Raw genomic sequence first — 26,588 nt, forward strand, 5'->3', positions numbered from 1 at the left:
GGCTCTCAGCAACTCAGCTTCTGGAAGTAGACTCTTCAAAATTCAAAGCCTGATCCCTGCTCTCGTTGTCAGAGTAATCTAGTTATCACCCTTAGAAGTATGGCACTATGCAGTTACTTAATTATTTACATACACTTTTGCTTGACTCTCGCAGTAGGCTGCAGGCCCCACAAAGGCACAACCCTGTGCTGGCTTCACTGTGCAATCATCGGTAGCCTTTACAAGGACTGTCGTGTAACCAATACTCTGTCTGCCAAGTAAGCTAAATAAACACATCTGTGGCACTGGTCCTCAGCCCAGTCTGCAAATTAAGATCACTTCATTTGAAAAAAAAACTAAACCAAAATCCAAAATCAGTACCTAAGCCCCACCCCCAGAGCCCCCTGCTTAATTAGCATGGAGTGGGGATCTGGTTTCAATAATTTAAAAAAAGCTCATTAGGGTATTTTTCTGTCTTGGGTGGGGCAATCACTGCCCCAGATGGACAACGGGAGTCTAGTAAGATATTACCTAAGTCTTACATGGGGGCGGGGAGGCTTCTTAAAACTAGTTTGTAAGTAACTAGAGGAGAAAGCAAATTAACTGATTTGCAACAATGGTAGTGGCCATGAATGCTATACAGAGAAGGATGAGGCATACAAATTATACTGGAATCTCTAAGGAGTGGAAAGATGTATGACCTTGGGTTGTGAGCATGGGCAATCTGCAGCAGTGAATGCAGCCATGGATGCCTGATCCAAAAGGTAGTGTTTCTCTTTCTGCCTCCTTTGTTCTAAAGAACTGACAAACTCCACATAGAGAACTGGAAGGGGTCATTTCTTCTCTCTCTCTCTCTCTCTCTCTTTCTCTCTCTCTCTCTCTCTCTCTCTCTCTCTCTCTCTCTCTCTCTCTCTCTCCTCATGGCCCCTGACACATGCATGGGACAGGGTTGTGCCTTTGTGGAGCCTGCAGCCTACTATAGGCCAAAGGGTGTGGCTCCCTACCTAGCCAGGAAGGAGACATCTAAAATGTAGCCCCATGATGATTTTAGTGTGGGAACTGGAGAGGCCAGAGGCAAGAGGTCCAGGAGGTATGTGCAGTATCTCTAAGCACCAATACCTGAGCTCTGCAAACCGGAGAGAGAAATGAGAAGGATTCCATCAAGGGAGAAACTCCTGGGTGTCTCCTAATGGATGTGACTCACCTAAAATTAATGACCTCTAATACAGACACTGCTCTATGACTATACATATCGACCCCTGTTTAAAGGGTTTGTGGTAAAACACTCTAGAAATGTATTTCAACACAATCAGGACTTAGAAGTGGGGTCTGCATGAATATTAGAGATTTAGGTAAACATTTCCCAAACTCTAGGCAGCCCTGGTTTTCTGGTGTAGATTTAGAGGGAATGAGATGGTTTATACCTCAAGAATGACCTGTGACCCCCCCCCAGAGGCTACAGCCTCTCACCCTATCTGATCTTCATTTTATTGGTGTATGCAGGTTCATTTTATTTACTGAAAAAAAAATATAAGGGTTTCAGAAGCATTAACTGCTCTGCAAATGCAGGCTCCTTGCAAGGCACTGCTCTGGACATGTCTGCTTCCCTTCTCTCTCTGCCCCTGCACACCCCTGTTCTTCCTTGATGTATGATAGATGTATCATATACCCACTTTTCCAGGCTCAATATGAATGAAGATACAGCATAAGCACAAGACTGCACTTTGTGTGTATATTTGTGTGTCCATGTTCTCTTTGCATCAAACCTGGTTTGAGAACTGGGACTTGGATTAAATCATCCTGCCATTCAGATACTGCTCGTTAGGCTGTTCATCGGAACTTGCCATTGGTCGGCAAATGGGCTTCTCTTCTGAACTGCACCCAGAGACGGAGAGCTAGGTGACTGAGTCTGCTAGTAAGCTCAAGTGTCTCCCCTGCAAACCAGCCAGCTTTTCTTTCCTCTACTTTGTGGTGCTGGGTCAAGATCTCCAAGCTAGTTTTGCCTTGTCATCTGTTTAGTTAACCTCTGCTCAGTGACTAGAAAAGACCTGCTCTTTCCCTTGAGTGACATAATCTGCAAATGTTCCATCACTGACCTTCCGTAAGACTGAGTTGCTATCTTGGCTTGTGTATCCCACCTTGAGCCCGTATCTTTTTCACCTCAATCCAAAGCCAGTCTCTGCCATATTCCTGCCTGTTGCTCTCTTGCACAGGTCTTCCTGCCTCTATGGGTCGCAATGCTAACTTTATCTCAGTAGGGTTCTGATTTCTTTCACCAAGACATCTAGGTGATCAAGTTAATGCCACTTTTCCAGGCTTGCTTTTTTCAAGTCAACAAATGCATGTGAAAGTTTTTACTATATACAGAAAGCTTTGTACTGGCTGCTTCTGCCAGAGACAACTCCTTGGATTACCCTTATAGAATACTCACTACTGTAATATGTAAAGTTGTATTGTAGGTGTACAAAAGACATGGAGAAAGTAGAATCCCTATTGGAGAGAGATCTCCTGTGGTGGGGTAAATAATCTGGTTAGCAAGGTGTGAGTGGGTAACACCCTAGGTGTGTGTGTGTGTGTGTGTGTGTGTGTGTGTGTGTGTGTGTGTAGAAATACATTGCCTTCTTGAACTATTATCCCCTGTTGGTTGTAGGGCTCTGTTTTCTAGGCAGGCGCCTGTACAAATTGGTGCTGGGATTGGGTTGTATGAGAGAAGGGAATAGTATCAACAGGAATGAGTCTGTGCTGGCTGCCTCAGAGCTAGCTGCCAAGGGCAACTTCAAAGGAGAATGAAATTGTCCGACAGGGACTGTCATTAGATTTTTGGCTGGTGTGTGCTGTAATCTTCCGGGAATCATCAATAAACCATGATATAATGTTGAACTGACTACAAGTTTGGAATGGTGTAAAGCCAGAGACATCCTAGGGAAAGATAGCCATGAATTATATAAATATATTTCATTTTCTTATTTTCTTCCTTTACAAATGTGTTATAAACACCTTGTAACATGGATTAGATTTTTCCTTCTTTTTCATTAAGTACAGGTATGAAGTTGAATGTATCTGTCAGAGCATTGACCTTTGAGTGGACGGGGTATCTTTACTCAGATGCAGCTAGTACCAGGCTACATGAAGTACTGACAATTCTGCATATGACTATCTATGGATGCCTTTATCACTTTTATATGAAAAAAATTAAATATATTTAATGACTAAATAATTGCACACTCGTGAACATTTGGAAAGATTGGTAACCATGAGTAACAATAAAGCCATTCATAGTTTCACTACTCATTTATATCCACAGCTAACAAAGTATCCCTGCCCATCTTTTATGTATAAATATAGCTTCTACATTGTGTGTGAAAGAGCATATGACTATACAAGCAATTTCAACAATATCTTATATGTATATTTTCTTTATAATTCAATAGGTTCATAATATTTGTAAAATTGTACTGCTGTTTTCATTTAACATTTGATATAAGCATTAATCCTTTTGAGTACGTCTTGAAAATTATGTGAAGATTGTAGTCCTTCACAAAGACTACCATAATGTGTATGATGAATTCCATATTGTTAGATGATTATAGTATTTCTGCACTATTTGCTGTCATGCATAATACTACATGCATAGATGTCATAACTATCTTTAGTCAGGGCATCTTTTCACACACTGAAAAGCACTTTGTCTTTGAAGGTAGAATTTTATACTTGCCTGAAATGAAGCTGATCAGATACAGCCCCAGTGGTCCATGCAGAGCTTCAAAGGGCTTGCCAAAAGCATTGTACATGAAGAAGGCTGTCCCCACCATGGTTAAGACGACAAGAATCATGGAGAAGAGAATAATATTGACGTGGATGCTTACGGGGATGGCTTGGACCAAATCTGGGAAGACTGAGGATAAACCAAGATTTAGAGGAATTTTATGGTCAGTAGTCTGCAAGTGCAACTTAAAATGTAAGCTTTCTTCTCTTACATGCTTTCAAATAAGCATTTTGATGAAGACTTTTTTTCTCTCACTTACCAGTTTACAAGGGGTTTGCCCAAAGATTTAAAGGTGGGCTCATTTCATAAACTTCACCAGCACAATACGATACTGGAGAGTGCCAAGGATTATTCTTCCCTTGATTATACATCAGTGGATTTGAAAGTTACATGGGGACATTTGGATGACCAGTGTTTTAATGACAGCTTTCAGCAATCACTTTTAAAATCTATCTAAACTTATAATATTTTAAATTTGAATGCATCTTGGAGGAGTCAAACATCAGATAATTTTTTTCCCATATCACCCTTGATTACTATAATGTAAAAAAGTGGTTTCCAGGCCACAACAACAGTCAAGAATTGGGGGATTTTCAATCAACTTCAATATTTTGATGTAGTACAAAGCTATGGGACAAGGATTTCTGGTACGACAAGAAATATTTTTCCATTTAGTAAGCAGGCCAAATCTATTTCTAGATTTTGTATTCAGGCCAAGTTATCCTTGTCTGCTTACGAGATGGAAGCCTTACATATGTCAAGCTTATCCGTGCTTCATCAGTGCCCTCACCCTCAGCAAATCTGGACTACACAGGAAGGAAAGTGCAGTTCCACAAGTTTTAGTTTCCCAAACTCGAGCCCGTGCTTAATTTATACATTGAGCATCTACTATGTGTCAGCCATTTCTTGGAAAGCCAGAGGTGGCTGGAGCCGTAAAACAAGACAGAGGAAGACCTAGAGGTCTTCCACAGAGCTTGTGACCTAATGGTAAGTGAGCAAACAAATTCGATTGTTCACAAAAGGTGTTCACTAAGGTCTCCCTTTACACAGGTGTCACTTCCCCTTTAAGAGTTGGAGTAATTTTCTCATTGCCTTTCAGGAGTAACTCTATGAGGGAGCTTAGCTGTCCTTTATCATCCCATGATAAGGATGATGTACATGAAAACTCTTTTTTTTTTTTTTTTTTAAATCTACTTTCTATAAACTGGGTCTCCTGAGTTCAAAACATTTAGTCAAGGTGTCAGGAAAGAGAACCTTTGTGCAGTTTTCTTGGAAATAAAAATTGGGAAGACCTTCTTGATGCTGGATTTTTCGTGCCCTTCAGCTCAGCAACCTTTCTTACTTACAGGAGCCACTCTTGGGCATATTTAGGCACGTGAGTCCACTAAAGTATTATAAATACAGTCAGCGCTGAAAAGCCTGGAAAGAGCTTGCATGCATAGCAATAGTGCACACAAACCCATACAAAGGAATTGTACAGCGATCAGAGCAATTCTATAGGAACAGATGTGGAATTACCATCAGAATGTGATGTGAGATGGAAAGAAACAAACCACATAGAGAGAATCGTGCATCCTCCTACCATTTGGGGGGAAGCCAAAGGGGTGTGTTTATAATGATTATTTAAGTACTCTGCTCTCCTGACTGAATTCTCTATACATGTGAGATACGTATATTATTAAAAACTGAAGCATAGGAGGCTCAAGAGAAAGCTCAGTAAGTATATCTGTTCTGCAAGCATGAACACTTGAGTTCGAGTTTCCAGCACCTATGTGAAAAGCAGGTGTGATGGTTTGTATATGCTTGGCCCAGGGAGTTGCACTATTAGGAGGTGTGGCCTTGTTGGAGTAGGTGTGTCACTCTGGGCACGGACTTAAGGCCCTCACCTTAGCTGCCTGGGAAGTCAGTATTCTGCTAGCAGCCTTCAGACGATGATGTAGAAATCTCAGCTTGTCCTGCACCATGCCTGCCTGGATGATACTGGACTGAACCTCTGAACCTGTTAGCTAGCCCCAATTAAATGTTGTTCTTATAAAAATTGCCTTGGTCATGGTGCCTGTTCACAGTAGTAAAACCCTAACTAAGATTGCAGGGCATAAATATACACCACCAAGCATTGAAAGGTAGAGTCAGGTGAATCCCAGGAGCTCACTGGCCAGCCAGCCAACCTAGTAAAAATGGTGAGATTCTTGATGTGTGTGTGTGAGAGAGAGAGAGAGACAGAGAGAGACAGATTGAGAGAGAGAGAGAGAGAGAGAGAGAGAGAGAGAGAGAGAGAGAGAGAGAGAGAGACAGAGAGAGACAGATTGAGAGAGAGAGAGAGAGAGAGAGAGAGAGAGAGAGAGAGAGAGAGAGAGAGAGAGATTGGGCCTGTATTTTCTTTATTTTTATTTTTTTTTCATATTTTTTCCAACAGGGTCTCACTACTTTATCCCTGGGTAGTCTGAAACTGGTCCTGAACTCACTCTGTAGACCAAGATGGCCACACACTCACAGAGATCCACCTGCCTCTGCCTCTCAAGTTCTCGGATTAAGATGCCACCCTACCATGCCCATAGAGACCCTGTCTTAAATGGAATGTGGTAGAAAGTGAAAGAAGAAAAGAAGACATTCCACATCCTCCTCTGGCCTCAACATACAGTAGCACAGGCACTTGCACTTGTACACACACATGCATAACACACACACACACACACCCCTGAGTCTATGTGCTATACCCAAGATTTATACTTACTATGTGGTGGAATAGGGGTTTGGACTCAAGTCCTCACTCTGATCTACTATGCTACAGCAGCTTTCAAGTCTGGCCTATGTGTTACAGCTAAGATTATTTCCAGAAGAAAGTAAAAATTAATAAAAATTCTAAAAAATAAATAAATTAATAAAAATTATAAAAATTAATAGCATCGCTTCAGAAGAAACAGGCTGAAGGAGCTCCACTTTGTACTCTTTTTATACTGTTCAGAAGAAACTTTTATTTTGCTTCAAGCATTATCTATTCAATTAAAGTGTGAATACATTTAATACATTTAATGGACATGTAACAATTCCTGTGACTGCTGAAAATGGAAAGACACATAGGAGGTATATCAGCAAAACATAACACGTGCACAATTTATGGCTAAGGTTTGGCATTTGGACAAACCTTATCTATAAAATGACTTTGAGACAGCCAGAGAAAAATGAGAATGAGATTGGTATTAGATGATGTTTCATAATTCTTATTGATTTCATTGATTTTATGTTTGCTATTGTGGGAGTTTTAAAGGCCTTATCTGTTAGAAATGAGATAGGTGGATGGATGGATGGATGGATGGATGGATGGATGGAAGGATGGATGCATGCATGGAAGGATGGAGATAAAATCTCAAAGTTTTCATTTGTCTGGAGGGATAAGGTAATGGCAACGCATGTTGCAGTTCATAGCTGGAGAATCCTGATGCCAGCTTCACAGTGGCTCACTCTGCCCTGAATCCTTGGAGTATGAAAGTTCCAAACATCTAGGGGAAAAGCCAGCCTTCCACTTTATTAGAGTTTCTAATTGAGGAGACCATTCAAACAGCCCAGCCTGCTGTCCTCTCCCTTGCTTCTCACAGTTGGTCAGTTGTTGGCTTGGTTTTTACTTGAAAGCCAGCTCCCATTCACCTCTCTACCTATGAAATAAGTTGACAGCCTCATTGTGTAAATAAGTAGGTAGGTTTATCCTCTTCAAAAATGCAAGGTAACAACAACATTGAAACAAACCCAGAAAGAAGTTGGATTGATTTGTATGGGGAGGGGGGGGGGGAAGCCAGAAGCAAAATAAACTTCCAAGAAGTGCTTTCTGATTCCTAGGAAGTCTTTTAGGCCCCCATCCTATGTGAAGATGGAATGAAGGGAGGAGAATATGACCGCTCCAAGGTATGGGAGAGGAGACGGTTTTTATTGTAGATATGAGGGTGAGTACAACCAGAAGCATCTGAAAGAGTCCAGAGCAGGGAGACAAAGTAGCAGATGAACATGATCAATAGACTGAACTGGGTCTTGAGAGGAGGGGGCGGGCGAGAGTGAGAGAGGAAGAGAAGAAAGATAGTCAAGAGGGGAGGGCAGGAGAGGAGAGGGCAAAAAGATCCAAGAGAACCAAGAGTCTGTATGGGACCCCGCCAAAATGGCAGCGTTATATGCTGATCAGTAGCTGGAGAAAGGGAAGCCCTTGGCTGGAAAGGTAAACCTTTCCATGGGGCAGGGGATGAGAGAAGCCACAGGGAATAAGTGAGCCTGGAAGCCAAGCAGACACTTTGCTATCCTTATAGGCTCCACAGCTAGTCATTTGTCCCTAGTCTTCCTTTGGACCTGACAAAAACCATTGAGAAGGGTGCATAAGACTTAATATTCCATCATGTTTCCTGTATTCCGGTAATAATAATGATGATGATGTAGCTAACATATCCCATCCTCCATGCATCCTCATCATGACCAGCAAACATTTCCATAGAGTAAGAGATGAGTGGTAAGAATAAAGGCCAGCAGTTACATCACATTTGCTGTGCTCCCGGTTGTTCACTCCGATACTGAATACACTAACATAGTTAGTCTTTTAAATTGTCTGTGTTTTATTTATTCTTTCTCTCTGTCTCTCTGTCTCTCTGTCTCTCTGTCTGTCTGTCTGTCTGTCTGTCTGTCTGTCTGTCTCTCTCTCTCTCTCTCTCTCTCTCTCTCTGTGTGTGTGTGTGTGTGTGTGTGTGTGTGTGTGTGTGTGTGTGTGAGTGACTTGGTCTGGTGCTGCTATATATTCAAACGGTAAATACTGGTCCCCAACATCTGATTGCCCCTGACAAGAGATCCTCACACCAAGTGCCGCTATGTAAACCTGGTTCATTAAAGACTAAAGGCTATGACTGGACAGTAGGGAGAGGAAGGCGGGACTTGCGGGTTGATTGACGGGTCTGAGGAGAGATAAAGTGGAATGAGGCCGGATGGATCATAAGCTTGTGGGCAGGAGAAGCCGTCCCTGAGGAGGACAACTCTGGGCAAGAATTAAATAGCCAGTAACAAGGGACATATGACTGGGATCTAAGTTAGAATTCCTCAAAAACTGTCCAATCTAGACTTATAGCTTGTAAATAAAATACCTGTGTCATTTATATGGGCTAGCTAGAAATAATAATTCCTTTTACGTGTGTGTGTGTGTGTGTGTGTGTGTGTGTGTGTGATGTGAGGTGCATGTATGGAGAACAGTTTTCGAGAGTTGGCTCCAGCTGCCTGCTTTAACAAATAATTTCCATTTACTTTTTAACAGCTAGCTGAGAGATTCCTGGAGCCCAGGGTGTCTGGTTGGGTTAAGGACAGTTTCTCTGCAGCTATAAATATTTGAATCCTGGATGGCAATACTAACCCTAAGAGAACAGAAGACCACATGAGACTGCTTTCTAGACACGTACTGCCCAATGTCATTAAAGCGACACCTCCTAATATTTCATGGTCTGTTTCCAGCTTCAGCCATGGACAAATCATATTAGTGTTGGTCAGAAAGTGGCTTTTTCTGCACAGTTGGCTCTCCTCTCCCACAGTGTGGGGTACAGACACTGAATTCGGGTCATTGGCCTTGGCAGCAAACTCCTTTATTTACTAAGTCTGGCCCAGCATATTCAATTTTTACAAAGATAGGAAGGAAATAGTCTTTTGGCTTAAGTGCATAGAGTAAAATTACTGAGGGACAGAGAATTAATTTCCCTAAAATCACAGTGACATAGCTGCCTTTGTGGTCATGATCCACACCCTTTATTTTTAGGATAACAATAAAATTAACATGAGAAACATGTCTCTCGATTCTGTTTTTCTTTAAGTTTCATCATCATCCTTCTTCTTCTTCTTCTTCTTCTTCTTCTTCTTCTTCTTCTTCTTCTTCTTCTTATATTATTATTATTATTATTATTATTATTATTATTATCAGTAGTAGTAGTAGTATGCTGAGTTGGATCTCTCCTTCTACCTCTATGTGGGTTCCTGAGATCAAACTTAGATCTCAAAAGTTTGTGCCGCAAGCTCCTTTGAGCACTGAGCCATCTTGCCAAACCATTGCAAGATTTAACAACTACATTCAGTTTGTCTAACTGTTGCCCTAAACAAGATGTAGGATGCCCTGCCATTCCACAACCTTCTTCCATTCTTTTATCCCAACTCCTGAGTTTCTGCAGGTCTAACGCTAGAAGAAAAAACAAAGTGCTCTTCGAAATGCAGCTGCCATTCTTTCTCGCCAGCAAGGGCCCAGTTGTCCCACGATTTCTTCAGCCAGGTTTTAAAAACTGTAGTCACTTAGTAGCTGTAGGCTGTCTCATGGTTTTAATTAAAATTTCTCAAATGACTGATGAGATGGCCCATACTTGGTTGATTTTGATATTTTTATTAGCTTTGGTGGTGTGTCTGTTTATACCTATTGTATGTTTTTTATTATGTTGCTTGTAATTGGGTTCTGGGACAACTATATGCAGGCTGGATGCAATCTCATTATCAGATAAGAAAATCAAATATTTTCTCCATATCTGGGGCATGTCTCTGTGTCTTTTGAAGAACGGTTCTTATTTTTATGAAGTCCAGTTTATCAATTCTTTCTTTTTATGTATCGGGTTTTAGATGTCAAAGATAAGAAGTCTTTGACAAATGTAGGGTCACAAATATTTTCTGATGTTTCTTTCTTGAAATTTGTAGTGTGTGTGTGTGTGTGTGTGTGTGTGTGTGTGTGTGTGTATAATACCAGGACAACCTTGGGCACTGTTTCTCAGGCAGTGCCCACTTATTTTGTATTTTGCAGCAGGTCTCTACAATAGCTGAATACTCTCCAATTATGGGGAAATGCAACACACAGTCTACTCACCCCAGATAGAGGATAGACTAAAGTATGGAGACCACCAAAGTCTAATGCAATGCACTCATGAGTTTTATTGGGATTACTTACGAGAGTACAACTGAGGGGTTACTTACAGTAGCAGAAACAATTCAAAGACAGCTGCATCATTAAAGTCCACCCCAGCATGGGTGATGGCTCACAAAATCTAGAAAACCTGGAGCACACTGCTCAGCCTGTAGGCAGGTCAACAGGTTGGAGAGTGTCCTTTCCAAATGATGCTGGTCTAAAGGTTTTCCAGGCTGTTGGTCTGGTTTCTGCTTTTCTGGGTAGCTGGTCTTGTCCCGGGGTTTTTGCAGCTTTTATTGCTTACTCTGCCAGAGAGGGGCCTACCTCCCTGGCTACTTTGAAAAGGTCCCTTCTGTCCTAGTTGTGATACTCTATGGACTATATTCACATCCTACTTTACATCCCTGTGGTCTTTAGGCCTGTGAACTATTTTCTATGATGGCCTGTCCTCCCTAGGCTTCCCTCAGCCAATCCCTTGCACCTCAGCCACCCTCTCCCTCATATATAGCAGTCTTTTCCAGGACATGTCTCTTAGTATGTCATTCACTCCTCCCTGAGAAATTCCATCTGCACCTGTGCTCCAGCTGCTGCCTCCCATCTGCACCTGTGCTCCAGCTGCTGCCTCCCATCTGCACCTGTGCTCCAGCTGCTGCCTCCCATCTGCACCTGTGCTCCAGCTGCTGCCTCCCATCTGCACCTGTGCTCCAGCTGCTGCCTCCCATCTCACCTGTGCTCCAGCTGCTGCCTCCCATCTGCACCTGTGCTCCAGCTGCTGCCTCCCATCTGCACCTGTGCTCCAGCTGCTGCCTCCCATCTGCACCTGTGCTCCAGCTGCTGCCTCCCATCTGCACCTGTGCTCCAGCTGCTGCCTCCCATCTGCTTCCCATCTACAGGTTCCTACTCCTCTGCTTCTACCACAGACTGCTCGTAGCCTTCAAGGTTATTTAACAGATGGGTGTTCTTTGAGTTCTACAGGTAAACCATCAAACAGGACCAACTTTGGCTTCATCTTCCTTCTACAATTGTTCCTTTTGTTCTTCTTATCTCCACTTGTAACAGCTTTCCAGAATTTTGTAGAAACTTTGAGATTATTCTGTCACATGTCCAGTTGCAGCATTTTTGTAGGAGAATTCTGGGACTGTGTCCACTTCTTTGCGCTCTCCTGCTGCTGCTTTGTGGTGTTGCAAGTCTCCTCCTGGTCTCCTGCCTTTCTTTTCTTCTTCTCATCAATTGCCTGTCCTATCACATGCTTTAGTTTTTGTAGTGGCTTCTCATTGCCTAGCAATCAAGGTTGGCTTGTCCTGAATAACCCCTTCCTCCACCCCCAGCCTTATTTTCCTCCTTCCACTCAAGCATCTTCTGTACACTGGACTCAAGAAGCAATTTGCTCTGCTGTTCCTTTGCTTGGAAAGTCTCTGCTTATAGTTAGTGAAATATAACTGACCCCTGCAAACTCACCTGCCTTCTCTCCCTTGTCCTCATACGGAGTACCTCTCCTTCATTGACCTTACTGAACAAATACAATTAATTGTCATAGTAACTGCAGTTATTCAGACATTGGTGGCGGGGTCCATCATCAGTTTAGACTCCTAGCTGGATAGCACGTGGTGACCCTCTTGAAGCTTGGTGTGGCTGGCTGACATGCCTTGGCCAAAGTCATTAAAGTGGAAGTGGCATATTTGAGTTCCAGGTCATAGAATTCAATAGCTAGTGTGATGGTCTTCTCCTTCACACCTGACAACATTTCGTATGGCAACTGTGACCTGGAGTGAAACTACAGCTGAAAACCTGTGTACTACGATCAAGTACATCTTATGGGGGAGGAGGAGCTAGAGTGATGGCTCAGTGGTTAAGAGCACTGGCTGTTCTTCCAGAGGTCCTGAGTTCAATTCCCAGAAACCATATGGCAGCTCACAACTGTCTGCAACTCCAGTTCCAGGGAATCTGACACCCCCAAATGCCAATGTACATAAAATAGAAATAGTTAAATTTAAAAAAGAAATACATCTTTTTTAACCTAAAGTATTAGGTTTTACTTGTTACTAAAACATGACTTAGCCCATTCTGACTGACAAAGTGATTGGTTATAAAGACTTTTGCTAGATTCTGTAATTGAGCAACTATCCTTTTTAATAGTTCTCACCTATTCAGACTCCAGCAGAATGCTAAGGCATGTATAGACACCAAGAAGCCTTTCAGAGAGACAGAAGTTGGTAGTACATACCTCTCTAGCTTGAAACTTTTTATCCTACATGTAAAGTCCTGCTGTTTTCAATACATAAAAAAAGATGAAAAGAATTTATATTTACTACGTGTTAAGTTTGTTTCTTTACTGATTATCATTAATCCATGTTTTGCTTGATAACCCCAAATGTATGACTTTCATTTCAATTGCTTCAAATTTTATTTTAGCTGCTAGATTTTTTCCATTCTATTTTACACAGCACCTTCATTAATCCTTTATCTGCTACTGATTTTAGTCTGCCGTGTCTTTTATTTAGTAGTCTTAAAAATAGGGCTTAGTAAATTTAATCTGAATTTTTGTGTACAGTAGCATTGCTCAGGAGTAACAAAGGACTGAGATATTATGAATCACAAAAGCAAAAGCTGATGGTGTTGTTGCTGGGAGAGCTATGAATAATAACCAGGCAGAATTAACCAGTTAACCAGTTAACTGAGAGAGAATGTCAGATTGAGCAGAGAAGAGATTTTAGGGTTCTGAAGGTTTGGGACTAATGTAGTTTTGCCTTTACTATGTACACGATCTCTAAACATCTCAGCTCCCTTGCCTGTAAATGGGGAGAGTAAAACAGCACTCTCACAAAAATAGAGTTAACAAAGACTAGGCTTTGGGGGAGATTGGTCAACAGGCATAGCGTTCCAATTAGATAGGAGAACTATGTCCTGCTGCACAGTAGGGTGACCGAGTTAACAAAAGTATATTGCATATTTCAAAATATCAAAGAGAGATTTCAAATGTATCACCACAAATGATAGATCTGCCATTTACTCTGATTTAATCACTACACCACACACCACACACACACACACACACACACACACACACACATGCGCACGTACTAAGGCATCATGTTGTGCCCATGTCCTATTATGTGTCAAAAAAAGAAGATAGAAAGAAATGTCACAGAGCTTATGAGAAATACAAATGAGATCATTTATGTAGAATCTCTTTGGAGTAATTGCCTAAATATTTCTTCAGCCTGATGAGAACAGCAGGAGGGTCGCCCAGCTAGGTGGAGTGGGATGTGCCCACGCAGTGTAGAGTGTCTGCATTTTCCAATTTTCCAGTCTGAGGACCAACCACTGGGACTGGGCAAAGGCCATTTGGTCTACAGGTGATCAGATTACCAGATTACATGTCTTGCACTGGGACCAAAGAGCCTTCACCCTCCACGGTAATCCATGGATTATGTGAAATTAATCAAGACAGACTTTCTATTTTATAGCTCAGATCTTTTCTTCCTTCATCACAGGTGGGCGGCTATTACTATTTTTAAAATGATGACAGTTTGGCTTTCTTGTTCCTTGCTTATTTGATTCCTGTAACACACTTTTCCCATCATCTGATAGGCTGCTTCCGTTCTTGTTTCCACTTCCTGTGGGCACATTTTCTGCTTAAGTGGCTAGAGAACATGTCTCAGATCTTCTGCCCAGTTTTGCAAATCAGATGGCTTCACTGACACAGGCAGGTGGGATGGAGCAGCTGGAAGCCATTCTATCAGGGGCAGAGTTGACTCTTTGGCCCAACCAGCTGGACGTATAATAAATGGGCAGACGTGCAAAGAAAGAACGCCTCTGTGGCATACAGGGAAGTGTATTTCATTTCACACTGGAGAATTATCCACTGCGTTGTTCAAGAATATGCACAGTTCAGTGACGGAAAGCTAAGGATCCCAGCCTTGAACTTGATCAGATTTAGAATTCTCAGTACTGTTTCTCATCCTCTTGCTGTTGCCTTCCCTCATTCCCGAGAGAGTTTTGACCTCTTAGCCTTACTTGGTGCCACCAGTTCTGAACACCATCACTCCAGTAATTCTCAGCCTTGACAGTGTCTTACAACCACCTGGCAAGCTGTTGAATCAACCCAAGACCCCAGCATCTGCCCCACAGAGCCAGATCCAGTAATTCTGGAATGGAGCCTTGGTATCAGTAGTTTTAAAGATTCCCTAGATGATCCTAAGCTGCATCTAGGTTCATGGACCCCTGGTCTAATAGGTTCTGGTCTTGTCAACCCTCTTGGCCTCATCTGCCAGAGGGGAAATGCAGATAGTGCCATCTGTATGACTCTAGGAACAGAAGCAGCCTTTGATAGTGATGTCAGCCATGGCACAGCAACTTCTGTTCAGATTAAAGCCTCGGGGGCCATATCAGAGACTGCGCCTTTCTTCTCGACTTGTCTTTCTCTACATAAAAGACATTTTTATTTTTAAAGACCTATTTTGCTTCATGGTGCTCATCTATTCATTTTCTTGAAAGAGAATAAGAGGGAGCGAGATCTCTTCCTTTTTTGTGGAGATGCCCTTGATCTGACTTTCCCTCAGCATGTCTGCAGCCAGTCATTATGAAAATCTGGTAAAAGCGATTTCTCTGATATAAGCTCCACGGATCCATCTTTCTTAATATCACCCACACACACAAGGTGTTGAGCCAAACTCTTGATGGCTAAGTGGTCAGACAGGATGAGATTCATGACCTGGCCCTTAAAAGGAGGGGACCTGATGAGAAGACACATCCATTTAAAAACAATTTTCCCAGCACCTCACCTGAATCTTTCTCAGCTGGAGTGCATCCCCCTGACTCCAGCCTACATGCAGGCTGCCTACCAGTGAAGTGAGTCTTAATCACCCATGGTGGCTTATGGAGCACAGCTGCTTTGGCACATATGGGTCTCTGATAATAGAACCCAGTTAACTGCGTGGAATCCACAGGGGTGTGATTGCACTGGGGTCATAACTTCTGAGAATGGCTTGGCCACAGTTATTAACATGCTGAGAGGGAGCAAAGCACCAGGCCCGAATAAATTAGTCTACCAGATATCAAGTTTACTTAGTCAGTTCTATCATTACCTGTATCCCACCTACCACATCCAGCCTGAGTACTTAGCTGCACATCTATGAGAAGCGGAGATTTTTTTTTTATTGTTTGGCATCCAGCTTCTTACTATGGGGGTCACCCACACATGACTGAATGTTGAGGGCCTAAAAGATTAACAATAAAATGTTTCTGAATGGGTAAACATTAATTCAAAATCAAACGTGTAGTGAATCTGAGATGTTTCAGGTGTAAGTCCATGTTGCATGACATGATTTCCTTACAGGTTTGGTTCTGAAGCTGTAGAGCACACTAGGCACCGTATGTCCCGCCACACTACACAGTGGCGGTACACACTGCATGTCTGTTCACACCACACAATGAGGGTGCACACTACACATCCACTCACACCACACAGTGGGAATGCACACTGCTTAGAACACCAGGACTCAGTCCAGACTGTCTTTTATGCTACAGATGGCATATAAGGTTTCCTGCTCTAATAAACACACAATGGTTTAATCATGGAAAACAGACTCTTTAGTAGTTTCCTACATCATCTTTAGCATGCAAGTATCAAATTAATTTGTCATTGTATTATATTGTTAGGATGTTGGATTTTAAAACTTTCCATATGAGTTGCTGACTTGGGTTTCAAAATATTTGTTAACTAAATTTTGGCTTGGACAGGAACTGAGTTTCCAACCATTCCCTGAAGTGGCCCTAAACCCCCTTCTTCCACCTCGTACTACATGTGTATGCAAAGTAGCAGCCTCAGCACTGACAACCATAAAAGCAAAATATCGATCAACTCTGAAAAATGTTGGCAATGCTTTGTGATCTGATGTATTAAATAGTCAGCCAAGGCTTACTTCTTTAAGTAAAAAGAAATGATCATATCCATGTTATTATTATGCCAATTTGCTTTAATTGTTAATAAATGACAAATTTATATATGTACCAAAGAGTTGTTTTATACTAAACTTCTTTATGATCTTTGTAGATCTCTGCAAAAATGTTGGAATTGTGTAACTATACTATTTACCTATGTATTCAGGGTCACACCAAGGTTTCTCTAGCAAAAAATGGATTGTATATAGAAAAACGTTAAGAAGCCCTTGTATAATACATATGATTTTGATTTTGAAATATGATTCTAGCTTTATAGAATACACATTTTTAAGGCAAAATGAGCTTTTGTTTATTTCATTTTTAAAAATATGAGACTTGAAGCCAGGTATAATGGCTCATGCCTTTAATCCCAGCACTCGAGAAGCAGAGGCTGAGAGATTGCAGTGAGGCCCTGTCTCAGAGAAAACAAGAAAACAAAACATGAGGCTTTAATGGATGCTCTAATCCTGTCTTGTTGTTTCTAATTTTTCAAATGAGTCAGGCGCTGGTCCCTGCTCAGTTGTGAAACTGTCGTCTTATGGGAGTCTCTCATTCTGTTTCACCTCATCTGTAACTTAGGCTGCAGCTTTCCCTCATTCCTTTCCCTCAGCTGAAACATTTGCAGGGGTGTGGTGTGTGTGTGTGTGTGTGTGTGTGTGTGTGTGTGTGTGTGCAATCACGACTTTCACAAACCAAACCCCTTTTGGAGCGTCACACAATGTCCACTGTATTATTTTAACTACAGTTGCTTCAGGGCCACAGCACAGTGGATCTTCCTGATCCCATCTAACTGTCACATACAATTTGATCAAATTCATTAATGGTCATACCATACAGACCATAGTTAACCAAAGAATGTATTCAGATACCTTTATCTTAAACCTCAACTGTGGATACAAAAGCAGTGGAATTCATAGCTCAGAGACTAGACTGAATCACGTGACCCAATTAATCTACATCATCAAGCGGGATTGACTATTTTACCTTCCAAAGGTCAAAAACCAGGGCTTGGGTATTTAGGGATTGAAATGTGAACTTAAAAAGCGAGGAGTGAATTTAAAGATGAGCTCTTGTGAGGTTTCAACATCATGTTAAAGAAGATGGTAAAACGATGAGGGGCAGTGGAAGAGGATGAGTCTGATCAAATTATATAAGGCATTTGGGTGGGATCAGGAAGATCCGCTGTGCACTGACGGACCTATAGATAAAATAATACAGTGGACATTCTTCAAAGCTGCAAAGGGCATTTTGTAAGTTTTCCCCATAGAGAAATGGTAAATGTTTTGGGAGATAACTATGGCAATCTCAATGTAAACATTACAAATATCAAGGGGCTGGAGAGACTTGTCAGTGTTTAAGAACACTTGTTGCTCTTGCAGAAGATTCAGGTTCAGTTTCTAATAATCACAAGGTGGCTCACAAGGAGATCCAGCCCCCCTCTACTGACCTCCACAGACACCAAGCATGAACATGGTACACATACATACATGTAGGCAAAGCAATCATAAACATAAAAAAAGAAAATCTAAAGAGGTTACATATATTGAAATATCATTTGGAATTTTAAAACATGTACCATTTGTATGAGCTAGATAATAGATAAATTTTAAACCAGGGATAGTGGCTCACACCTTAATCCCAGTATTTAGGAGGCAGAGGCAGAGGCAGGCAGATCTCTGTGTGTGTGAGGCCAGCCTGGTCTACAGAGTGAGTTCTAGGATAGCCAGGGCCATGCATAAAGACCCTGTCTCAAAATAAATAAACAAACCTTTTAAAAAAATCTCTAAAATCCAGACATAGTGAGACTCTCTCTCCCTCCCTCCATCTCCCTCTTCCCCTCTCGCTTTCTTTCTTTCTTCTTGGTACTCAGGAAGCAGAGGCAGACAGGTCTCTATGAGTTTGAGGCCAGCCTGGTCTACACAGTGAATTCCAGAATAGACAGAGCTACATAGTGAGACAACGTCCCACCCTACTACACACACACACACACACACACACACACTCCAAAAAATCAGTAGCTTGAGGTTTTCCTTCTCCGTATTCTGGGAGAGTAAGTGGCCTGCTGTCTGTGTGCAGGATGAGTTAGAGGAAGAGAAGGTTGGTATATTGCACTTTAATGCACTAGGCCACATGGCTGAAATTCTGATTGTTCAGCAATGCTGATTTTGTTGGCCTTTTGATACAGAAATGGCAGAAGGGAGGTATGAAGGTCAGGGTAAAACAGATGTTGGAGATGTTGGTTTTTTTGAAAAGTATTTCCCTGACATTTCCCAATGTGTACAGAATAACATCCAGAACCTCTTTTTGGGTAAAGAATACCTTTTAAATGTTAAGCAGACTGATTATTTTCTTGCCATTTTTGGAATGAGAAATTAGACTGACGGACAATTTTCATGGAGGACAGACAAGGAATTCACAGAGAAAAACAAAGAAATGAAGAGGAGAGCCCCTCATTCCTTCTCAGCTGTCACTGTGGTGCCTTCTCTAGTCTGGCTAAAGCATTTGGGTGCTGATGAGAGGGGCTGCTCTCAGAACCCCCTAGCCCATGTTGCTAATCTCTGAAGCAGTCCTTTCCTCAGGAGATCCTTTTCCAGCCTCCCAATTTCCACATAAAAAATTAAAAAAGAGTGTGACAGTGAAGGAAAGAAAGATCTCCACAATAGAGAAATGAGTCTGGGACCTGACACATGGTGCACATTTGAGAATTCCTCATAAAACATTTCACAACTCACTACTTCTAAAAATGGTGGCCAAAATGTGCCAGTCAGGGAGACATCAAGTGACAGAGACTAAAAAGGCTGGACAATTTCAAGTCCTGAAGGACCTCATTTAAACCAGCAGGTCATTGTATGTATCACAGAACATTTGAATCAGAAGAAATGTTCAGTAACCACACAGTTCTACCCCCAACTTATCATGAAGAAGAAGAAGAAAAAAAATGACACACTGATCAGAGTACCAAGTGCCTGAGCCTCAGCCAGTGGTGGAAATTCACCTTCAGTCTGGGATGCTTGATTCCAATAGAGTCAATTATTAAACAGTTGTGAATCCTTCTTTGTGCTACACTCTGTTTCATGTTGTGGTTTGGGGTAGTACATTCATGAGTAGTATGTACCTCTGTCTTCTGGGGATTAGGCTCTCTGTGCAGAGCAAAAATGTGTGTGCTCAAATCAGTATAATACAGCTGTTGGGAAGAGCAGAGGTGTGAGCAGCAAGGGTAGAAGCTGTGCAGCTGAGAGGAATGGAAAACCTTCTCATGTTTGTTTAATTAATTACTATTGATTCCATGGAGAAGAAAGTCTGCATTTACTGGCTTGTTTCATAGGTGAATGCGTCTAGATAAAGCATCTTCAAAGTAAAAGACAGGAAGCCTGTGCTTTCTGAGTAAATAGGGTGATGGGTTCCTTCTTCCCATAAGGAAAACAGATAAGCCACAAATGCTTCTCTCTCAGACCCACCTTCTCATGCCGGCATCCACACAGGCTGTGTGCAGAGGAAGGGAGGAGGCAGAGCAAGGTTTCATTAGAAAAACATTAAGCCATCCATTCTTGCAAGAAAGCCATAGAGAGAGTGTAGGGAGCCCAGATGGGCCCGGATGGGCCATCAGAGGACAGAAAACACACTTGTAGGAGATAAGTGTCACAGCTCATTTCTGCTCACAACGACCCTCAAGTATCTACTACTCTATACCACAATATGGTCAAGAAGTCATCTTCTTAGCCACTATGCAATTTGGGTCATGTGCCTGATTTGGTAAAGAATCTCTACTTTCCCAAAATATGAAGTTCACTGGCTCTATCAAGGCTTTTACAAATTTTCAATCATGGGGCCCAAATTAAAATGTTTTCAAAGTATGACTAAAGTTGGAAGCCGGAATACATGATTGGCTAAATTCTATATTTTTCACATTAAAAAAAAAAAAAAACCTCCATATGTTTTTTTCCCAGCTCATTGAACTGTGTTGGCAATGAACAGATCAGTGTATCTAGTAATGATTGATACCATATGATTCTTGAATATATCAAGAATCATATCAAGAATATTTTATAATGTTCTGCAGTGTTTCAAACCAACAAAACAGAAACACACACACACACACACACACACACACACAGAGAGACAGAGAGTGACAAAGAGAAAGTGACAGAGAGAGAGAGAGAGCAGGAAGGGCCAGGAATGCCTCAAAAGTGGCAGTTTCTGTCTTGATGGCTGTCTGCATTTGGTGTTTAAACACTGTCATTGACATTTTACAGGTGATGTATGATGAAGAACTATGTCAACCAGTTCTGTTGCCTTCAAAGACAAACATCTGCTCATTACAATGAATGAAACCATGGTCTCGGCAGAAATGCTGGTGACCTCTAGTAAATGACCCACTGACCCATAGATAGATGAGAATCAGTCAAAATAAATGAGGCAGAAGTTTTCCCAGCCTAACTTTGCATGCTAACAGAGCAGGGCTGTGTTAGAATTAAAAGAGACAGAATGGTCAGGAGGAACCATTTAATAGAAACATTTAATAGGAACAGCATTGACAAACTCTTCTTGTCCATTCTTTATTCTCATGTATATATATATATATATATATATATATATATATATATATATGCTTTAAAAGTGACATAAACATTGCACCTAAAAATCTCACACATAGACTCAGCCAGCAGAGCCAAGCAAAAAGTCATTTAAAACATGGACATTGTCAATAGCCAATTTATTCAGATCACATCTCCATCTAGATCCATACTGGACAATAAAATAGTATTAAAATGAGCACTTGAACGTGGCCAGTCTTAATTAACTTAATTAGTCTTAATTAATTAGTGTGCTGTATAAACATGCACTAGAATTCAAAGACTGCACCAAGAAAGATGTAAAACATTTCAATTGTTTTCAATGTGGATTATATGTTTACCTAATAGTATTCTGGATGTCTTAGTTAAAGAAAATTATTAGGTGACTTTCACCTTTTTTTAAATGTTTAATATGGCTACTAGGGCTTACACCGTAGTTCTATTGGCCAGTGATGATCTAAGCAGCCAGAGCCATGGCTCAGTGGTGTAGCACTTGCCCATCATGTGCAAGGCCCCTTGCATTTAAACATCAGTACCCTGCCCACCCTCAAAAAAATCCTAGGCAAAGAAAATACAGGTAAAAATCCAATAGAATTGAAATCTAGGTCTACAGCAACTGCTGGTAACAAGACAACTAATCATGAAATGAGCGATACTTTGTTAAATTATCGTCTCCATTGCTACTATGCAGGAGTATTTCTCTGAATCCCAGTATTTGCTTGGTAACTTTTTTTTTTTTTTTTTTTTTTTAATGAAGGTGAAGACTCCCAACTTCCGCTTGGTAACTTTCAAAAGAAACAATGAGGACGGAGGCTGTTCTGAGAATGATTGCTTTCAAATTTTTATTTAGGCTGTAGACATGGTGGGAAAGAAATACCTCTCTGCAGTCTCTGGAGGCCACTGTCATTGCTCAAAGGAAGCTTCAGTTGAGAAGACAGGCTTAAGCCACTTACTGTTTTATATTAATGGGACATCCACTTTACCATTAAGAGAACTTATCCAAAGATTCTTTTCTTTTAAGCAAGTTAATGCAACACCATTGGCTGGGTACCTATGGCAGCTTGAATGAACCATGTGGTCCATAAGCTACACTGTGATGGGACTGTGAACTTCAGAAGTGCAGAGTGTTTCAAAAGCATGTTGATGGGGAGTTTCAACACAGTATTTAGATAAACAGTGTGCTCTTTGAAAATTTCATTGGGTTTATATGTTGTATATAGTCTTCCTAACACTCCTTCATGTTATATTAAAAGAATTTTTGTTGTTGTCTGTTGGGCCTTGGACGAGGTAACTCCATTTAACCTGTTACCTTCAGTCACGTAGGACAGGTAAAGGGTATGACTAACAAGTCTCCACCTCCAGAGATTTAAATATTAATGAATTATCAAAAGGCCAGGGGTGTAGCTAATTAAGTTATTCCCTCCCCTTTCTCCCTTCCCTATAAGATTGGCCTTCCCTGGCTTTTGGCGGGGGAAGCGTATACCACTTGCGTCCATTCACCATGCTATGAACAATAAAAGCTTTGGAAAACCGGACTCCACGTGTCCATGGTCTCTCTGCCTGATTCCCAGCTTTTGGAACTCTGGAACCTTGCCGATGCAGCCGCCCACCGACAGCTGCGTGAATGTGGGATCCTCCACTGGCGGCGCGGGAAGCCTGCCCGGGACCCTGATGTCGGACCGCTCTGGGACTCTGCCGCTGGACTCCCTCCCCCCCCCCCCGCGAGATTTCTTCCCCACAGCATTGTTTGCTTAGGCAGAAAAAATTACATTATTAGTATATTTCTCTGGGATTTGACAAAATAAATAATATGGGTTTTGATATATGTATTTCCATGTATTATTTTGTGTACTTAGTATATTCTACAGTATAGAAAGGTCTATCATCACAGAACACACACACACACACACACACACACAATGTAGGCTTTTCTTCACCAGGCTAGGAAAAAAGGTACAGAATAGCAAAAAGACCAACATTATTAGTGAGGCAGGCTGCGGTATTGCCAAAACCTTGTTCAGCTCTGCTAATCCTCATAGAATACAGGCAAATGAGCAGTCAATGAGAAGACCTTCCCATGTAAGGCCAGCATAAGGGCCACAGCCACAGAAAGCATGCACTGAACCACAAAAACACATGGGGCTGTGGGCTGTGAAGGCAAGCAAGACAAAGCACATGAAGTCGCTAGCGACTATGCAATAAGAGCTAAGAAAACATCTTGTTACCGTTTTGAAACGCATCCTGTGGCAGAAGTCACCTTTACCTCCTATTCACTGAGATAAACACAAGGCCTCTGGAACACTCCCTGTCATCCCTGCCTTTGTCTGAGTTCCTTTGTGCAGCTTTACCCAGGCTTTAGCTGCTGGTGACTCACAGTGAAATCATCTCATCTGTTTTCCTGTTTTATTTTTTTAATACAGTTGCAAACCACACAGTATTCTGTTCTGTTCTCCCTCCCACCCCCACCTCCAACACAGCTGAGCAACTCTCAGAGCTCAGTTATCATAATGAACTACAGCCATTGAAAGAAGGGAGGTGTATCCACTTCAGCAAATCTACTTGGTGGTCACTTCTTGAAAAGCTGAAGGCTAATTCTTGGGGATTTCCTGGAAAACCCATGACAATTCATATCACTTTGTAGCCTATATGAGTTGGAGGTTAGTGCCAAATGACTGCTTAAAAATATAAGGAATGTTGCAGAAATATAAATGGGACAGAGCTGAAATTTAATTAGACACTGCATATGTTAATAATAAATTCAATTAATTTCACCTTCTACCTATACTAGAGGAGAAAAGAAGCTCAGGCAAAATAATAATTCATTTTAATGCCTCAATTGGGAGTCCCCTTTTCCTGAAGAATGATTTATGCAGTAATTTACTGACTGTGTCTTCATAAGATTGCTCCAAACCAGCCCTTTGAAATAATAATAAATTCTGGGCGTGTGTAGTGAGAGATACAACAAATGGCTGTTTATTAATTTTCATTTAATGAGTTGCCCATTCTCATGGTAGTTTTTTTTTTTTTTAAACTTCTCAGCTCAAGATAAGCATGTTATAAATACTCTGGATAACACTCCCATTTTGTAAAAATCGTGACACCAAGTATCTCCTACTCCTCCCTGCCATATTTGAAGGTCAGTCAGGTTTTGTGTACTGTTGGCGTGCATTTCTCGCTTCTCTCAGCAGATTGCTTTAGAAATTTCGTAGGCAAATAATTCCAAATTGGTTAAATATGAAAACAGAAGTTATTAAATCAACAGCCAAGGTTCTAGCAGTGTAGGGCAGGGTAAGAAACACAGTCATGGGCAGACGGAAAAGCAAGTCAGCTGGTCCCTTTTCAAAGGACACAAGGCGCAAAGATCATTTCGTACAGACTTTCTATTTTCTCAAGTACTTTTTTTTTTTTTAACAAAGATGCCATGATGTCTTATATCATTAGTAATACTTAAGAATCTTGAGGGTTATACTTTAATTTTCAAATATTCACAGAGAGAAAGAAAGAGAGAGGGGAGGGGGAGGGGGAGCAGGAGAAGAAGGAGGGGAAGGGGGAGGGGGAAAGGGAGAGGGAGAGAATAGGTGTGCATGTGCTCAAGCATGTCTGTGAGTGCCATAGTGTATAAGGAGGTCAGAGGCCAACTTGGGGAACTTGGATTTCTGTTCCCATCATGCAGGTGCTGTGGATGCAGGTGATTGGCTTGGCATCATGTACCTTAATGGTAGTCATCTTGTCAACCCCCTTAAGGGGTTATGCTTTCAAAAACCTTAACTTCATAGTAATTAATTATATATGATCATAGTAAAAATAGCAAGAATAAAAAATTAATAAGAATAAAAACAAAAACAAGGAAGCAGAAGTTGCTTAGAGTTCTACGTGTTTCAGATGGTTCACTGCAGTTTGAGTAGTCCTGCAAATAGACAGAGCAAGATCCTCTTCATGTCTTTACAACAGCCGGAAGAATGTTCAGAAAGCGTTAAGTAATTCAGACGAAAGTGTTACTTACATGAGAACCGGAAAGGCCTTGCTCCTAACCCACATTGCCTTACGCCTTCTCCGTGGAAAAGGCCATACTGCATCTCGCCCGTGAACTTGTCGAGCTCCTTCCCTGACGCATTGACAAGCAGGGCCCCTGTTTTGCAGAGGATAGTGGCTTTAACCCACAGTGGGGTCCCCACTGCCGTCACCACTCCAAGAGCACAGAGAAAGCTCAATATGCCAGCCATGCAAAAGATGGCTTTCTTCTGCTGGCTTGGCATGATGAGACAAGGCTTCGGTGAAGAAGTTTAAAACAAAGACCTTTGTGAGCATCAAGAAGAGCCTGCCCTGTTGGCTGCATTTATTACAGCAGCTGAAAAACACTGTCCTTCCTTACAGTGGTTCCCCCAGGCGGAATGCCAGTCCATGAAGTGTCCTTCCTCCCCCACAGTGGGCTTTGTCCCTCTTCTGCTGCTCTCCTTAAACAGAAATCTTTGGGTTAAGAGTTGGTAAAAATAAAACTCTTCCAAACTGCCTTCGCGATCCCCTCTCCCGTCACTTACTGAGAAAGGTCTAGGGTAACAGATGGAGTCCTCTGTGTAACTTGAGAGAAGCCACCCCTCCCTAGCCCGTTGTCTGATTGGGTGAGCTGAAGCCTCCAGAAACATGCTTGGCTCCTCCGGTAAGTTTGCAGCAACGTAAGACATTCAAGTATTGATGAGATTTTATTTCTGGGTTTTGTTTGCTCTCAGCAGTGGGAGAATGGGAGCTTTGGCACAGGTAATAATAATTAATTGATTTTTAAAAGGTTGTGTTTTAGTTAAGTGAACCATGGCATCGCATTGCATCTGGGGTAGACATGAAGATCCCAGAGCTACACAGGCCTGTCCTCTTCACCCCCAATTCTTCCACGCCCACATTTTTCTATGGGATCTACTTAAAATTTGATTCAAATAATTTTCCGGGCACAGAAACACAGAGATACAGTTGCAAATATGTACATTTATAAATGCTTTCGTTTGAAAGCATTTGGCTGTATCAGTATGACAGCAAGGGAGCAAGGTTGTGGGTCCAAGGAGCAGCAGAATCTATAAAGGTAAGAGAAGTACTGACGTAGAAAGAAGCACTGTGATCAAACAGATCCACCACCTAAGAGCAGGTCTCCAGGGAAAAAATAACCATTTGAGAGACGAGACAAAGGCCAGAACAGTATTTTGTAGCAAGGTGTATTTGATTTAGGAATTAAGTCCCGAAAACTCAAGCGTGGAATTCAGTGACTGTCTCTTAACTCTGGGTGACCAGTGAGGATTCTCATGAGAAAAAAAAAAAAAAAAAAAATATATATATATATATATATATATATATATATATATATATATGGGCCCTTTCTGTCTCTCTCTGTTCTGTCTGTCTGCTTACGTGTTGTTCTGTTTCTCTGTCTCTGTCCCTTTTTCCTCTG

General features: G+C 41.6%; 1 protein-coding gene across 1 annotated transcript in view; it reads right to left on the reverse strand.

The window, feature by feature from the left end:
• The window catches only part of Clrn1 (clarin 1), a 34,459-nt gene extending 8,796 nt beyond the window's left edge, over positions 1 to 25,663 (reverse strand). The window contains exons 1-2 of the mRNA XM_076932082.1: positions 25,158 to 25,663; positions 3,695 to 3,874 (exon numbers count right to left, since the gene is read on the reverse strand). Of these exons, the coding sequence (XP_076788197.1) occupies positions 3,695 to 3,874; positions 25,158 to 25,410 (433 nt within the window). The 5' untranslated portion in view covers positions 25,411 to 25,663. The remainder of the gene's footprint in view (positions 1 to 3,694; positions 3,875 to 25,157) is intronic.
• Positions 25,664 to 26,588: the final 925 nt, after the last annotated feature.

This window comes from Arvicanthis niloticus, chromosome 4 (genome assembly GCF_011762505.2).
Source record: "Arvicanthis niloticus isolate mArvNil1 chromosome 4, mArvNil1.pat.X, whole genome shotgun sequence".
NCBI classification, from domain to species: domain Eukaryota; kingdom Metazoa; phylum Chordata; class Mammalia; order Rodentia; family Muridae; genus Arvicanthis; species Arvicanthis niloticus.